The sequence below is a fragment of the Propithecus coquereli genome, unplaced genomic scaffold (genome assembly GCF_000956105.1).
Source record: "Propithecus coquereli isolate 6110/MARCELLA unplaced genomic scaffold, Pcoq_1.0 Scaffold58, whole genome shotgun sequence".
Classification (NCBI taxonomy): Eukaryota; Metazoa; Chordata; class Mammalia; order Primates; family Indriidae; genus Propithecus; species Propithecus coquereli.
This window is the reverse complement of record NW_012151729.1, coordinates 5,538,519-5,556,964: the sequence shown is the minus strand read 5'-3', so window position 1 is coordinate 5,556,964 and position 18,446 is coordinate 5,538,519. Positions and strand designations below refer to the sequence as shown.

The window sequence follows — 18,446 nt, the reverse complement described above, 5'->3', positions numbered from 1 at the left end:
AAAGTAGTTGAGATTTTATAAATAAATGTGTTTACTATCTTGAATACATCCGGGGTTCACAGACCACTTTCACGGTCACTACTTCATTTGAGCCTCTCGATAGGCCAGTAGGATAAGCAGGGAGAATTTTTATCCGTAAACTGACGGTTCTGCCACATAGACTTGAATTCTCTCAGGAAATCGATTTCTTCAGCATTTCCCCTGTGCCCAGCGGGTTTAGTCACAGCCACTGATACCCTGAGCTCCTTACACACCTGAGGCATTTTGCTAGTATTTGAGAAAAAGGAATAACCTTCCTAGGAATCACCACATACCTGTTCAAAATATAAAGTAACAAATTAACAACCCCAGGCAGGGCCTAGGCTGAGATTTCAATCACCAGATATCTAAGATGCTTTCCATTCCTCAGTGTCTGATACTTTTCTTCCCTCTTTTACTCTGTAGTTTCCCTTCCAAAATGCCTCACACACATAGAGCCGGTTTTGGGTGATTCCTTTTCTTTTGGTCTCCTAAATTCTAGTCCTCCATCTCCTAATATTTTCCTCCCATTCTTACGTGACACCTATTGAAGCGAGAGGAGGAATACACAGATCTAGGGGTGGGGTTGCAGTTGTCCCTTCCTCAGGTTCTAGAATACTCCTAGGCCCCAGCTCAACTGCTGCAGAGATCTGAGTGCTCCTCCAGTTCATAAGGCCCCTTCTTTAAAAAAAAAAAAAATTCCCCGGCACCCACAACACTCACAATCACACCCTTTCAAGTGAAATCACGGAGCTCTGACTACATGCCCTAGACTGAACTCTCCAGGTCGTATTCCTAACTGAGGCTGTGTCTTCCGGCAATTCTCAAACATCACCCACACAACCCAACTTCCAATGTAGTGGGATTGCATTAGCTACAAGATAGTACTTACAGAGATCCAATTAGTACTGTAGTTACAGAAAGCCAGTTCTCTATAATTTGTTTCCCGGAGAGGATTCTGGAGCTCTTTAGCCACACCTTTGAAAATCTCAGCTGCAGGTGCCTCTGAGAGGCAGCTGCTGCATCAGGGCAGCTTTGGCTTTAAAGCTGAATAAGACCTGAGTTTGATTTCCAGATTTGCTCCAAAATTCTGTGTTACTCTGGATAACTGACTTCACTTACCTTCACTCTCCTTAACTGGGAAATGGGTATTTGTGAAGATTCCAATAAGAAAATACATAGAAAGCACTGGAGCCTAAGTGTTAGGGCACTGACTACTCCTGTGGTCAGCTTCAAGTTGTAGCTAATATCAGAGGAAAACAATGACTGTAACTTATCAAAATTTTCTACTTGTACAATTTATAAGGTGATTATTATTCCAAACATTTTTCTTATATTTACTTACTACAAATGGTAAAAAATCCACGTTAATGGATTTGTTGATGGTGGCAGAAAAAAATATGTTTTACAAGTTCTTCCAGCAGTGGAGATAGCCTGTAAACCATTTGCCCTACTAACGCTAAGGAACAGTGATAATAGAAGCAGAGCCACCAAAAGGAGTGTGATGGTGATGTATCTGCATTTTGATTTCAGCTGTATATGTAGGTTTGAGTCCTGCCTCTAACACTTACTTTATCTCTGATCCTAAGCAAATGACATTTGATTTTCTAAGGCTTTTTTTAATCTATAAGATAGGGATAGCTATAGTACCTCTCTGACAGTTTTGATTGATTCAAGAATTAAATGAGACAATGTATGTAAGGCACATAGCACAATACCTGATGGAAAATAAACACTTAGGCATGAGCTATTATTATTAGGAATGACTTTCAATTCATTCATTCATTTAACTGACAATCATTATAGGTATCTATGTGCCAGGCACTGTGCTAGACAGTGAGGATACAAGGTCCCCTGCTCTGATCTGCTGAAGCCCCAAAACTGCCAGTTTCTGGCATTTAGAAGCAATGGCTAGTGTTGTGATAGAGCAGATGATCCACATAGGTGACCTGAGAAGATCTGAGAACTGAGCTACTCACAGGGAAAGGCCCAGCGAGTTCCCCCCAGGAAATCGATAAAAACAGGATAGTAAGAATGCTTTAATCTTAGGAGGGCAGCAAAAATAGGTGGAAGGGGAAAACAACAACAACAACAAAATCCAAACCCTATTCTGGCCCCAAAATGGTGGCAGAGGGTCGTGCCTAAGGAGGCAGAAGGTAGAGAGCCAAGAAAGACTGCCCCCATCAGTCCTCAGCTTATAGTGACACCTCAGCTATTGGGTGGGGCAGCATTCACAGAAAGGAATAGAGAGGACATAGGAAATTTAATTCAAATTCCATAATGTTACCATTTAAAAATGTACTAGAATTGACAGTAGGAGACATATTTTATATTTAGAACTTTAATAATATTCTCCATATATGTATATCTGCATCCATATTTTTATGTTTTTAACTATATCTAGAAAGGGCATGTTAATACTTATAGTATATAGATAACCGTAATCTTCTATAGACATGCAGATATACAAACATATTTTATTCTAAAATAGAATCCCATTTCTTGGAAACACAAACACAAAGCATAAAAAAAAAATGACAAATGGATTCTTATCTGCAAAAACCAACACCCCTCTCCTGCCATGCTCCTTCTTTTATCCCCCTCATTTTAACAATGAATACAAGGCAGCCTGGCTTGAAGAAATTCACAGCCACTGACCACTCCTATTACTGGTACTGGAGACATAGCCCCAGCTTCCAGGCAGAGGCTGCTATGCAGCACCACGCCCCACACGCAGAGAGAAAGGATGGAAGCTGCACTGAAAATGAAGGATGTACCCCAGGGAAGATCATGCAAACAGAAACAAAAGGGAACCCGTTGCAAATCTGGCCCTGGCATTAGGGCACAACCACCTTTACTGGGGCTTTGAAGGCAAGTTATCAAGGCTGAATTTCTTTATCTTTCATTAAATGTGGCGTAAATGATACCTAGAAGAATGGGCGTGGCCCTCAATGTCATGACACAGGCTGAGAACAACCACTGCAGTCTAGGAGAAAAAAATATCAGTTCTTTTCCTATCCCAAACAGGAAAATTGGTACATGCATACAGTATGCAAAGCAAGTGGCATATACGTGCAGCATACCTCCAGCCTACAATAGCATCAGAACTGTGGCTCGATCTCCTGAGTTAGGCAAATAAGTATAAAAATTGAGCTTTTGTCCCAATCAGCGTTTGTTTAAATGACACCTTCCACAGCTCTTTGCAAAGACAAGACAATTGACACTGAGAAAATGTGCATTGTAAAAGATCCACAATGTTTCTTCAATAATGGCAAGTGAATGGTATCAGGTAGTGGTGAAGGAGGACTGGTTTAAACCCAAAGCCTCTACCAGGCAAAAGGATCCAACCCACTTCAACTCTCCTCCCTGGGGAGTGTTTCTTCCCTACGACCAGCTGGACAGCTGGGAGGGGTGGGGTGCATTTGTGTGGAGTGCAGCTCAGGTGCACGCAAAAGGTACAACGCTGCAATGGCAATAAACCACTTGGCAATAAAGTGCATTAGGGGCAAGAGAAGCTTCTTCCTGCCTGTGGAGGGGAAGGTCCTGAATCTCAATCAGAAACACATAGGGTGTTCAGGCACAACAGAACAAGTGCAAACAGACTCATGTCCACAATAAAACCTGGCAGACCCGGGCAAATTAACTACTGAGGCAGGTAAAGCTCTGCCCTGGGGCGGCTGCAGAGTCTCCCAGGGGCCAGCTGATCACTTCCTTTGTTCGCCTTGCAAAGATGGAGTAGCCACCCATTCCCCCACTACACACACACACACACACACACACACACGCACACACTCACACTCCATCCTATTCAGGATAGACAAAGCACAACCGCACGGCTTCGCGCTAAGCTAACAAATGTCAGTATTTTTTTGTGGTTTTCTTTAAATTCCCATCCCAGCCTGCCATATGTCCCTACTATTCGGGAGTATCATTTCAGCGCATCACCGAGGAATCCCAGGCTGGGGCGCGGTATTTTGCCCAGGAGAGCGCCCTGCTTGGACGCCAGTGAAGACCGAGTTTCAGTACCTGATAATGGCACGTCCCCTTTCCACCCCGCCCTAGGCGCACACCCAGCGCATCTGACACCCGCCGGCTGCGGTGGCTCGGTCTTGCACACAATGGGCTGGATATGGCATGCACACGGCGTGCACCATCGACAGCAAACTAAAATCTGCCTTAAAAACCTGAGGCTTTTCCTGGGATGGTGGGGAGAAATGAAATGAAAAATGTAAAATGCATCGAGGGCAAAAAGTTGATCATCCCCACTGTAGCCACGTTAGCTGTATAGTCCCAAATATGACATACCGAAACATGAATCGGGCTGAACGCAGGAATGAAGGGGACATGGCGAGGACAGGTGGTCCAGACTCCCCACCACCCTCGCGGCACGGGGGGCAGAGCCCTGCGGCTGGAGCTAGGAGAGGGGCGCGGTCGGGCTGCCAAGTACCCCTGGGGAAAGGTGTCATTTCTCCATCCCTCGCCAAAAAGATCCTTAAACAAAAAGCACCTCAACCTGGGGCAGCACACACCGACACTAAGGTGGAGCGGGGGTGCAGGGGGAGTCGTGAGCCCTGCACTCTCGGAGAACTACTGGCGGTGGGAAAGGAGGGTAAATGTCCAAAGTTCTCTGCGCCACTGTTTGGGTTTTCTCTTTGTTTTGTTTTCCCCAAGCCCCAGGGTCGCTCAGTCAGTGTGGCGCCCGCCGCGCCGGCTGGACTGACCGCCGCTCTCCACCACCCGGACCCGGGTCCCCGTCCCTCCCCGGGGACCCGGCCAGGGAAGCCGGCGGGATCCAAGCCGCCCCCTCCCGCGGCGCAGCGGGCAGCGCGCGAGCTAGGGAGGGACGCAGGCAGCGGCGCCCGGCGCGGGGACTCACCGTGATCCGCGGGATGTTCTTCTTGCCTTGGTAGGACATGGTGGCGGCGGTGGCTGCAGCAGCTGCCTCCCTCCCTCCTTCTGCTCCTGCTCGCCCGCGCCTTCCTCAGCGCGCAGCGCCCCGAGATCAGGTGGAGTGAATGGTGCGCTGGCCGCGGCCGCCGCCTCCTCTCGCCTCCGCCCCCTCCCCGGCTCCCGCGGCGGCTGCCAGAGACAATAGTAAATCTCCCCGGTCCCCCTTTCACCCCCGGCCCCCCCGCCACACACACCCTCCTCCACCCGCGTTCACGCCCGGGTTTTGTTTTTTTTATTCTTTTGCGGTGCCAGCTGGGACCCCGTAAGACAAGAATGGCTGATCTGCGACTCCTCCCTCTTCTCACTTATCCCTATTGATTTTCCTCTTTGCATCTGCCTCACCCACTTTTTCTTTTTCTTCCTTTTTTTTTTCCTGACTTTCGAGTGCGGCGAAGCCAGCCAGCTCCACAGCCACCAGGGGGCGCGAGGGACTTTTCGGGGCGGGCAGGCGGCGGCCGGGGGGTGCAGAAACGCTAGCGACGCCCTCCCGGCCTCGAGGGCCAAGCCCCCGCCGGCGCCACCGCCTCGGGTCAGCCCCTCGTCCGATTTCCCACCGTCGCCACCCTCGGTTCAGGAAGGAGCCGGCCCCGGACGTCCCTCCCGGAACCCGCTCTGCTCCGCCACCGCGCCGGCCGAATGCGGCGGCCGCCGCCTTTGTTAGAGCCGCGGGCCGGGCGCCGCCTCGCCGCGCGCCGGATGTGTCAACAGCGGCGCCGTCCCCGAGAAAGCCGAGACCCGGGGGACTCTGTGCAGCCTGGCCGGCCTGCGGGATCCTGAGACCGCGAACATACATGTTGGAAAATGTAAAGCAATGATTCGCTCTCGGAGGGCTGCGAGGACACGGCATCGGTCATCAACCATTCTCTGCATTTTTCGGATATTCTCAAAGTAATATATATATATATATATATATTTTAAAGACACTCTATTGCTTGACTCTCTGAATTGAATAAAGAGCATTAATGCTGCTCTGTGAGTAAAAAGTAGAAAACACCTGTAGCGTGGAAAGGCAGAAACTCAGACACGTCCCTGGTATGCAGCCATGGATTTTGAATAGTACTGCGATAGCTCCCTGTCAGTAAGGAACCCCGTGCCCTGCTCGCAATCCTGAGTTTACTGTAGGAAGAGCTGGCTGACAAAGGTTAATATGCTCCTAGAAGCAAAAACACGGCCTTTCAGCGCTGGACTATATTGTCCTTTTACAGGCTACAATCACACGCCCAGGGGAGACCTACTTGGAGAGGCTACTGTGGGTGGGGTCTGAGTGGTGGTTGGGGTGGGGGGAGCTTCCTCAACGCTCCCGAAAAATAATCCCAAACAGACCATTTAAATAACAAAAAATGGCTTGCTATGCAAAAATTAGAAAATCGTTTTAAGACAGGTCTCCTACCACCCCCACTCCCAAATCCTAATATCCTACTAAATAGAAATTCTGCAGATGACACTAAGCATGACTCAGTCTGTTAGGGATCTTGAATTCACATTTCCATAAGGCAGGCCACTGAGCACACTTCTGGACGTCTTGTCATTAAATTGAAGGCTTGCTTGCAATAGAGAAGCTATATAAGGCACCCACAGAAAGGGGGTACATAATACTCCAGCTTGGGATTTCCATAATCCTGAAATGAACCGGCCTGGTCACATAATCCAAGGACATCCCCCCCCTCCCCCCACCCAACACTCCCTGTCAAGTGAGTTAATCCAGGCTTCTGGTTATTGATGGGTAACTGGACTAAATGCAGTCTTCGCAGGAAGAGTCCGCAGCAGTCTCCACTTTATTTCTGTGATACACTGGAAAGGAGGCTGAATGCCAAGCAAAGGTCACCTCCCTATACTCTTGCAAAACACAGGGGGGGAAAAAAAGAGTAGGCCAAAGGCACGCCCTAAACATTTGCTTTGTTCTTAAAGCATAAGTGCTGAGACCACTAGCCAAGAGTTGTGAAATTACAAAGCATTCTGGGGATTGGCATGCAAATGAGGATTATATTTAGAACGGAGTAAAAGGAGAATTAACTACATACTGTGGAACCCTGCAGAGCTCTCTCTCAGTATCTTTCCCTTAGATTTTACTGCCCCAAACTTGCTGGAAGGGATCTTGCAAATTTTTCTCAAGAAAAAGAAAAATACACAGGGGATATTTACAATCCTTTAAAAAAAAATATTACTCCCTCTTTTTTTTTTTTTACTTCTTAGGTTTCTTTGCCTTTCTTGCATCCGAGTCATATCTTCTGCTAATGTCATTATAATCCAGAATATTCTTTACTAAATAGATTTATACCATATTTTTGATCACTTGATGATTTTGTGGGTGTGTGTACGTATGTGGTTTCAAATTACAAGACTTGGTTAAACTTGTTGAGGTCAGGTTTGCATGCAAAAGGCCATGCTGAATGAGAATTGCGATGTGTTCCTCCGGATCAGACCACTGTGACAAGCCACGCACAGGAACACATAATAACCAGCTAATCGGTTCAAGCTGTTGCCATCATCAGAAATGTACAAAAAACATTGTTTTTCCCCTGTTTTGTCCTCTTCAATCATCTTTCACTTTCTTAAATCAAAATAAAGCATCTAAGATGAATTTGAAGGAAAAAGCCTTCCTTGGCTATGCCTTTCTTATTCCAAGAATAAGAAAGACAGCCATCAACACAGGATGCCTCTGTGTCTGGCCAAGAGAGAGGAGTGGAACCAATATGGCTGTTTTCCACAGTAAAATGGCTCTGAATGGTTTTCCTTGGATACACAGCAGTGCTTGGCTTTAGATATCTCAGGAAACTATGAGAGAAAGAGAGGAAGACACAGAGTCAGAGACTTGATTTACAGTCCCAGAGAAACTTAATTTTGGCCACCAAACTTGCCATACTCCCAGACCTCAGTCAATGGCTACTCCATTCCAGTTACTAGGGACAAAGGTTTGGCATAATTCTTGACTTCTCTCCTTCAATCACACTCACACACTCCAAATCTAATCTTTTAGCAAATGCTATCGGTTTTACCTTTTAAATATATCCAGACTATGGTCTCTCCTTGCCATTTGCAAAGTTTCTCCGTGTCTAGCCATCAACGGCTATCACCTGGAGTACTGCAGTAACCTCCTAACTGGGCTCTCTTCTTCACCATCACTCATTCATTCATTCCTTCATTCTCACAATATTCACACAATATGTACCTTGTGCTTACAAAATGCCATTGTTTTTCTAGGTGCCAGTAGTACAGAAGTGAATAATAATAATAATGATAAAGTCCCAAATCTCATGAAGTCTGCTTTATACCTTTATTCAAGAGTACCACCTGTCACTTGCTAGCTCCCTTCCCTGCTTTATTTATCTTCATAATACTTTTTACAACATGACATATTAATTTATTATGGGATATTACCCTCCTTCCTCTCACTAGAACATAAGCTCCTTGAAGGCAGGTTAGGTATCTGTTTTATTCACTGAGTGCCTGAAACAGAGCCTTGCCCTTACAAATTGCTCAATAATTACCAGATGAGTGAAGGTAAAAATTTAAAAAATTATATCTGAAGAAAGCTTAATAGGTGGAATAAGAACTTTTCTGCAACTAAAGGGCATGTAGTTAGAATTCAGATTTTGAAATATCTATTTTTGCTTCTCTATGGCTTCTTAGAGTGTCCTGATTCTAGATTTCAGAGCAGGTGAATTCAAGATGGTGAAGAATCACTTTGCTAATAAGATACAGTCTGAAAATGCCAAGGCAACATATGGGCCAAAGAATGGCTCAGTAGAATAGATTTGGTACCTGAGTGCTGACTAGGGGGCTGTGGCTTCAAAGGGAGATGTCATCAAAGCTTATGGGGAAGATCAAAAGCTTTGTGTTAATTTAAAGAATTTTATTAAAAATAATAATAATTGATATTGAGTTCCAAGGGAAAATAGGGACTTGAGTCCAGAATGATGTATTGTCTAAGGATCTGGACTTGGGATTGAAAGGAATGTTGGTCCATACTCCAATTCACTCACTTCCTACTTCTATGACCTTCAGCAAATTATTGCAACTTTCTAAGCCTTGGTTTCCTCATCTCTAAAATGAAAGTCTTATTAGCTACCTCACAGTGGTAGCTAAGTGGAATTTTGCAGGGATCACTGAAGGATAAGTGAGATGATGGTAGCTTGGACCGAATGATAACAGAGGAAACAGTGAGAAATGATCAGATATTGGATATATTTTAATGTAAAGCCAACAGTATTTGCTAATGGATTTGACCAGGGTGTGAGAAAAAGAGGAATCAAAAATCACACTAAATTTTTTTCATTTGAGCAACTCAATGAAGGTGAAGGTACATAACTGAGACAGGGAAATTTGTGGAAGGAATGGGATTGGGAGGAATGCTCAGGAATGTTTGTGGGCATTCCCGTTAGACATCCAAGTGAAATGTTCAGCAAGCAGATGGATATTCCAGATTAGAAATCTAAGGGAAGATCTCGACCAGAGATACAAATTTAAGAGTTGTCAGCCTATAGGTGTTATTTAAAGCAACAAGGCTGGAAGAGATGACGAAGGAAGTGAGTGCAGAAAAGACATCTGGGCTAAGGAGGCCTCCTGGGGACATGAGCAACCGGGGAAAGCAGCAGAGTCAATGGTCAGGGAGATAAAGGAGCACCATAAGAGTGTGGCATTCCGAAGGTAGAGAAACAAAATGAGTTCAAGGAGGAGAATGTGTTCATTTTGTAAAGAAAGGTCAAGGGAGATGAGAACTGATAACTCACCAGTGGATGAAAAACACCATCATAGTCACAGAAAACCTTGACCAGAGCACCTATAAAATGAGTATCTTAATACCCACCTCCCAGTGGTTGTGATTTTTTTTTTGTTTTTTGGGGTTTTTTTGGTAAGGGTGTATTAAATTATTCAAGTAATATTTACCGAGTACCTACTATGCAAACTGCTCTGGCAGTTTTAATGGAATTGTGGGGGTGAAACCTCACTGTGGTGTTTTCAAGAGAAAATCCAAGTGGAAACCGAAGACATTTAATATAGACAACTCTTTCAAAGGATTTTATTGTAAACAGGGACAGAGAAATGGAGCAGTAGCTAGCAGAGAAAGTGGAATCTAATTTGAGAGCATGGTTGTATTCAGTGGGGCTGATTCAGTAAGGAAAGGAAACTTTATGAGACAGGGAAGAAATGGCACAATTGCTCTGTGGACGTTCTTGAACAGGCAACACAGGTGACATCTGGTATTTGAGTGGAGGGCTTGTCCTCAGCCAGGAGCAAGACCAGTTCAACCCCAGTAACCAAAGAGAGGAGTATACTGGCACAGAGGCAGGTAGCTGGGAATATTTCCTGGAGGGACATTATGGAATTTGTCTTGTGATTGCATCTATTTGCTCTGCTATCAGCTAAGACGGTGTAGGAGAGAAAGTATTGGGAGAGGGGAGGAGGAATTGGTATGAAATCATTTTCCAGTACAGTAAAGGGACTAGGGAAATATGGTATGATTATCTGGCAGCACTAAAAATTCCCTTCAGATAGTGGCCATGCATTTAAAGACAGACCAGTAAGCACGCGTGTGGATGTTCCCCCAGCCGTGCACAGCTGCATATGTGCAGGTGTGGAGCAGGTAGGGTGCACAATAGGGGTTTCTGTAGATGAGTGCTAAGAATGGAAAGAGAAACTCAAGGGAACTGAGGACGAAGCAAGGGATCTAAGCTGATTAAGAGAGCAGGGAGGACACTCTATAGGGGAGTAAAGGCCAGTGAACATATTGGAGATTAAATAAGATTATTCTTGTAAAGCTCTTAGTACAAAGTAAGTTAATTAGATGGCAGCGATTCCTACCATTACTTTTAATGTTTTGATTATTTTTTTTGTTAAACTCATTTATATTGGAGAGTATGTACTATTTATCTTTGTAGCCCCTAGCTCTTTTATAGTGCTTGGAGTAGAGTAGAATCAATGGGGAGAACATTAATTGAATAGACAGAGGGGAAAGTCCAGAATATTCTCTTCCTTTTAATCTCCAAAATATCTACAATAAATACTTAGCCATTAATACAGTTTTGACCATTAAAAATGTTTTCTACTTTTTAAAAATGCATTTATATTTTGCTATATTAACATGGGGAAACATTTCCCCTTGGTTCTGATTTGAAAGATGGAGAAAAAATATAGTTCTAATATAAATATAGAAGAGTTTTGAAGGGGAAAAATCTATAAACTAGGTCTTTGTTGTAGGCTATTCTAATATTAAATAAATAAACATTTAATCTTAGAAGTGCCAATTAAGTAATTTGGGTCTCTTAATTTTACCTACAATTCAAACAAAGGAAATCTCAGTCATGTAATTCCAGTGTTACAGAATGAAAATCAAAGTGATGATTCGCCTGCTATTATTAGGTGTTTACATGCTAAATAAACTGACAAGCTTGTCTTTGATACACATAAGCCAAAAAAAAAAAAAAAAGAACAGCCACGAAAACATTTCCATTGGGTGATTGATTGTAAAATCAAATTTACACCAGCTTGAGCAAAGGCGTGCAAAACTTCTCCCTAGATGGAGAAGGCTTCCAGCCTGCTCCCTAAGCTTAGATGGCAGCTCATTTCAAAGCCACAGGCTAGAGTTACAGGGTGAGGTTAGCAGGGAGGGATAAATTATTGTATGTTGATCTCCTTTTTTGGCCCAGCACATGTTAGACACACAAGTGAGGTTACATTCATGCTAGTGGAGAAAATCTTGACAGCTCTGTCTTGGAGATCATACGGAGAAATATTGATTAACTTATTTAAATAACTTCAGAAATTTTTAAAAGACTTTTTTCCCCCAAAGTTGTTGCTGTGAATCACCTTTCAGCAATGAATTCCAGGTTTCTCAGCTATCTATGTGCATGGGATTGGGAAAGACGGCAGCCCAGTGCATACCATTCTGATTTGCAGTATCTAAGGTGAGCTACAGATACAGGCTTATGGACATTCAATGCCCCATAGGAATAGTTTCCTTTCCTACTAAAACCACTTTGGTACCATGCTATTCAGGTGAAATTCCCATATAAGAAAACCAAGGAGGTGGAACTGGATGTTTTTTGAGGAGTGGAGGGACTTGAACTTGGGACTCGGTATCAATTCACATTTTTATTTCATACAGTTATTCACTTACGTATGTAAAAATTTAGCAAAGATTACTTAATCACAGGATTGAGGTAGGAAATGATCCACAAAACTAGGCTCTGAAACAACAGAGGCATGTGGCAGCACTTAACTGTCAGAAGCCAGGTGGGTGCATTATGCTAATAAATGCCAAGGCCAGTGTGGTAGCCAGGAGGATCTGACCTGAAAAGTTATGGAGATGCTTAATGTCCCTAGGAGCAAGACAGATAGATGAAAGATGCCCAGAAGTGCAGTGTGGTGGGCAGAATAATATCCCCCTAAAATGCCCACATCCTGCCGAGCACAGTGGCTCATGCCTGTAATCCTAGCACTTTGGGAGGCTGAGGCAGGAGGATCGCTTGAGGCCAAAAGTTCAAGACAAGCAAGACCTAGCAAGACCCTGTCTCTACAAAAATTAAAATAATTAGCCAGATGTGGTGGTGCACACCTGTAGTCTCAGCTACTTGGGACGCTGAGGCAGAAGGATCGCTTGAGGACAGGAGTTCAAGGCTGCAGTGAGCTATGATGGCATCCAGCCTGGCGACAGAGCAAGACAAAGTCTCTAAAAAAAAAAAAAAGTCCATATTTTAATCCCTGGAACTTGTGACTTGTGAAGATGTCATCTTACGTGGCAAAAGGGACTTTGTTATTAAGTATCTTGACATGGGAAATTATCCTAGACGAATCCTAGATTATCCAGGTGGGCCCAGTGGAACCACAAGGGTCCTCATAAAGACAGGGGAGGGCAGAAGAGTCAGAGAGAGAGGGAGTTATGACGAAGGAAGCCAGGGTCAGAGCCAAGGATGTCAGATGTGGCCAGGAGCCCAGGAATATAGACAGCCTCTCGAAGCTGGAAAAGGCAAGGGACAGATATTCTGCTAGAGCTTCCTGGAGGATTGAAGGTCTGCTGACACCTTGATTTTAGCTCTGTAGACTCATTTTAGCCTTCTGACCTCCAGAACTATAGGAGAATAACTCTGTATTGTTTTAAGCCTCTAAGTGCATGGCAATTTGTTATGGCAGCAATAGGAAACTAATATAGGTAGCAATCAAAATAAATCAAAGATTCATGATCAGGAGGCTAAGGAGAATCACTCCACTAAAAAGTTATGATCCCTTGCCCAAATTCTGGATCTGAGCCAGCTTTTAGGCCTGCAATCTATTAACTGAAGGAGAAGCTGGTTTATTAGGAGGAAGGAGCCTATAACACCATGCCTAGTATATACAGTAATGATTCCCTTAGTCCTTCCACAAGAGGTCCTATGGCCACATACTAATGCCACTGTCAACTAGGAAAAGAAACCACATAAAGATCTTGAGCACTGACAGATACAGTTTCCCAGTTGACATTGATACCCAGAGCGTATCTCCTCTGTTAGAGTGCTCACATGTGGAGATCAGGTAATAAATGGACTCCTGGTCTCGATTTGGCTTACATTTGGCCCCTTGGGTTCACAGACCCACCTAGTGGTCATTTTCCCCAACCCCCACTGATTAATTGATTAGACAAATATGGCAATGAACATGACTTTCATGTTGGTTTCTTAGCCTGTGGAGTAAGAGCTATCAAGTAGAGAAAACCAAGCAGAAGGCTATAAACTGATCCCTACCCCCACCCAAAATAATAAATCAATAAATAATTTTTATTCTAAGGGAATGGCAGAGGTTAGCCGCACCCTTAAAGGCATGAAGGATGCAGGTCTGGTAGTCCCCATCATATCACTACTTAATTCAACAGTCTGGACATCACAAAAACCACACAAATCCCAGAGCAAGACTCAATCAAGTAAGAATCCAAACCTATGCAGCTGTGATATTTTCCTAGCACAGATTGGCATGGCCTCAAGTACATTGTACACAGCCATTGACCTAGTGAATGGGTGCTTCTCCACCAGACAAGGGGATCAAAAGCAGTTTGCACACACTTAGAGCAGACTGTAGTGCACATGAGTGGTCTTGACCCAATGCTATGTTAATTATCCTTCCCTCCATTATAATATAGCCTGAAAGATCTAGACTGTCTGGACATCTTGAAGAACATCTCAGTGGTACACTTTATTGATAACATCATGAAAATCTGACTAGATAAGCAAGCAATGACAAGTAAGTACATTGAAGGGTTTCCTAAAACACAAGAATGCTAGAAAGTGAGAGATTAAAGTCTGCAAAGATTTAGGGGCTGGATAGCTCAGTAAAATTTTAGGAGTCCAGTGGATTAGGGCATGCCATGACACTTCCTTCTCCAGAGTAAAGGACAAAAGATTTCACTGGACAACTCCTCCTGCAAAGAAGGAAGCACATGCCTGGTAGGCCTCTTCAGATTTAGAGACAACATATTCCATACCTAAAATGTGTTATGGCCCACGTACACAAAAGGCTGTCAGCTTTATGTGGTACCTGAAGTAGGAAAGCGCTCTGCAGCAGATCTGGCTACAGTGCAAATAGCCCGGCCACTTGGCCCTGTGATCCAATAACTCCTATGGTATTGGCAGTATCTGTGGGAAGAAAAGATGCATGTGGAGGTGATGCAAGTCCCAATAGAAGAATCATAATTTGGACTCCCAGGACTCTGAAACCAGACAATTACGCACTATTCAAAACGTATGTCCTTGAGTGCTACTGGACCCTGGTAGAGATGGAAAGGCCTGACCAGGGTCATCAAGTGACCATGCAGGCAGAATGCCCAGCATGAGCTAGGTTCTATCGGGCCCGACACGTCATAAGATCGGGTAGACCTAGCAGCAATTCACTGCAGATCCTAGTCTCCTTCTCAGAATCTGCTTTCCAGGAAACACAACCAGCAACAGTGAAACTGATATTAAATGAATATTTACATGGAGAGACATTTTTTATTTAGTCAATATTTTAAATTTTATAGGTTTCACACTAGAATTTAGATTTGTTTAAAAATTCAAAAACCTGGCAATTCTGGACTCATAAACACACATTAGCATCCGTCAGCTAGAGTCGAATACTGGCTGCCTTTTGACCGAACATGTATTCTCCAATTAACCATAATGTCTGATGCTTCCTCTTCCTCTACGTAGGGTTGGCTTCCATTTATTTATGCCACCTGCCTCGTTTATGGTCATTTAAATTTCTGACATCAGACTTGTTGGAGACTCTGAGTTATTTAGGAATTAAACAATAAGGATTCTCTGTCTCAGAGGTGAAGGTTGTTCTATTCTGAAGCAGTCTTTGGTAACCTGTTCGGAACTGAGAAAGCAGTGAGTTATCTCCAGGGAACTACCTCCCACCACAGCCCATCCCTGCCCCACCCCCACTGAGCCCTAAACTGCAGATTGAATCCAGGAACTCCCTGCCCCTCTGTTAAAAGCCTGTTTGGGAACATGCACTGGAGCTGCTGAATCTTCAGTTAAGTGCAATCAATTTCACCCTTGGGTGAATGGAAACACACGTGACTGGATTCAGATCTCTCCCTGGAAAGCAAAACAGCTCACTCCCAGATCAATGGTACGAGACTCACTCTTGGATGGATGCTCAGAATAGAAAGCCAACCCCCAAGTGCAAGGCCACAATCCCAGTTTATATTTTCCAGGTTTCCCATCCGTCTCCAGGAAGGAACTTTGGCTGTGTGTTTTTTCCCTCCTGTTTCCTGTACTCAGCTACAGCAAATGCTCCGGGGCCATAGGGCCTCCTCTGCCTCTGGTTCCCTATCTTTTTTGGAGACGTAGGAATGTCAGACACATATGCCTAAGGGTCTAGTAACAGGTTGTCCTGAACCGATTCCCGAAGGAGCCACGTAATGAGAAACAGGCGCCTCTTGCACGTAACTGGTGTGTCAAAAATGAGTACTTCTTTGCTGAACCGGTTTACCTCCATACCCTGATCCCAAATGAGACCCTGGATTTCTGATCTCAGGAAGTCCAGTATCAAATGCTCATGTGGCAGAGTACCTGGACAGTTTTAAAGGTCCAGGCACTAATTTTTCACTGGAGATATGAACATAAGAGGCAAAAAGCAGAGACTGAAATACAGAAAAACAGATTTTCCAAATTCATTTCAAATTATTTGACCAAAGTCAAAGGAAATAAATAGGAATAATAGAAAGGAATAATAAATAGGAGACTGAAGTCTCTTCCCTTAACACTTTGCAACTGAAAGTTTATCACAAGAAACTAGATTGCTGTAAAGTTTGTTGTAAAAGATCTCACTTAACTAAAGGTAGAAACTATGTTTGTCACAGAAACTTGATTTGATGCGCTAATTCTCTGATGACTATTCTATTAGGACCTTGCTAATAAAGTACTCTTTAACTAGTATAAAAAGATGGTACGAGAGCTGATGGATAGAGCTGCTGATATTCACATTACATTTTTTTCAAATAAAACAGAAAATAGCCAATTAAGTTGAGAACACAATGTAGGTTCTCTATTTTCCATGACAACACCAATAAAAAAGAAAAATATCTGAGGCAACCAATCACCTACCATCAGGAACAGACTGGGGGGCTCCCCTGCCCAAATTCCTATGACCACTGGAGAACCCTCCAGCTAACACCACACATGGGTAGCCCCGGCCGATTCATGATCATCAGCCCCCAAGACCCAGACACCTCCCACCAGGCCCCACCTCCAACACTGAGGATCAAATTTCAGCCTGAGACTTGGTGGGTCAAAACAACCATATCCAAACCACAGCACCCTCTGAAGCTACACTGTCATTCTCTCTATTCTATTTACATTAACCACTTTTTTTTTCTCTGCATATGTGGCCACTCCATGTTTCTTCATTTTAATTACAATGAGAGAATAAAACAAGTGTCTCTTGGTTCCAATTTCCAATTGGAAAGAATCTCCAATTGGCTCTGTTTGGGTCAGTTATTACCTACCCTACATTCTAATCACCTGTGGAGAAGGGATGGAGGAATCACAGGACATAAACAGGGCTGAGATGTGTACACCCATGTGGACGCAGAGGCATTTCTCAAAGAAAAAGGAGCTATTATGATGTTGGCAGAATCCAAAAAGACATCTCCGTGCACTGGTTCTTACCTGTTGTCCGTACCAAAGGAGCAGATAAGCCTGCACAGAAATTCATACATCATTACCAAGGAAAAGAAAAATATGACAGGATCAACATTAAGATAGGACACTATAACAAGGGCACCAGAGAACGGATTGAAGTAGATTATTCAGAGGTTATTCTTGAAAACTTAAATCTGCCTGCTTGTCATATGCTAATAAGTGTTTTCAGTGCATACATTTACATAATATTTTCTCTCTCTCTCTCTCTCTCTCTCTCTCTCTCTCCCGTCCACCATTCTCCCAGACCCCTCTCAGGCTTCATGGTCTCTGTTTACACTAGCTTCATTCTTCTTTTAGATCTTCAAAGAGATCAATGCCATGAGACAATAGTGATAAACCCACTCAGTCTACAACTGAAGCACATAAGACTACAGAAGGCACACAGTTTGTCCACCCCAGCCCCACAGTTAGTGACACCATTCGTATAGGGTTCTGACTTCTAATCCAGAGATCTACATCCACTACAACACTGCCTCACTTCATTCTAGAAAGATATTATAGGTATGGGGGAAGGGGAGTAGTTCATTGCATGTTCAAAGGTTCACTAATACTATGCTCAATCTCAAGTATTAATAAAATCAAATTGTGCACAATATAAGAAATAGATAGGTGAATGTTAAACCAGAAATAATTACTATTCTGAGATCCAAGGCAAAATGAGGAGGTATTGTAGTGAACAGAGAAAAAGAAAAATAAGTCAAGAAACTCAAGTTTTAGTCATGTCTATTTTATTAACAAATTAACCGGAAGCACGTCATTTAATCTCGTCTCATCTCTTCAATGGATAATAAATTCTTTGCTTCCAATATCTTTGAGCTGATGATCAAATAAAATAATGGAAATGCCTCCATTTGAAAAAAAAATGCATTCTAAAAAGCTACATGCACACCAGGCCTGAGCATTATTTTTCCATCATGTTACAAACAAATCCAGGACCAATACCAGCTCAAAGACTTATTTACCATTGTTGCTTTCCAAGTATGACCCTGCCTTTAAGCACCTCTCTGTTTTTCAAATTATGTATTTCTCCAGATGCATGTTCCCACTTTTCAAGGCTGATCTCATTTATTCATTTCCTGCCCATATTTCTAATCTCTCTAGGTTGCTCTGTACTATGTCTCTTCCTCACTAGTGTCTATAACACCATCCTATTTACCCTCATCTGCAGATATAATTACCATAATAGGTTTATGGCCTCTTTCCAAGCCATCAATAACAGTGCGAAATGAAATGCATCTGAAGCTGACCTCTGCAGCATCCTCCTGGAACTTGCAGCATGCCATTTTTCATTCTTGTTGGGTTTTTCAGCTAGTTTTGAGGTCA

At 43.5% G+C, this 18,446-nt stretch overlaps 1 protein-coding gene across 2 annotated transcripts in view; it reads right to left on the bottom strand.

Annotated features, from left to right (window-relative positions):
* Positions 1-18,446, bottom strand: part of DPYSL3 (dihydropyrimidinase-like 3) — a 110,448-nt gene that overhangs the window by 55,877 nt on the left and 36,125 nt on the right. The window contains exon 1 of one of the 2 annotated variants that reach the window (XM_012658301.1): positions 4,895-5,240. The exons of the other annotated variant lie outside the window; for it this stretch is intronic. Coding sequence (XP_012513755.1) covers positions 4,895-4,933 — 39 coding nt within the window. The 5' untranslated portion in view covers positions 4,934-5,240. Of the gene's footprint in view, positions 1-4,894; positions 5,241-18,446 lie in introns of those variants that run through there. 2 annotated transcript variants of the gene reach the window in all.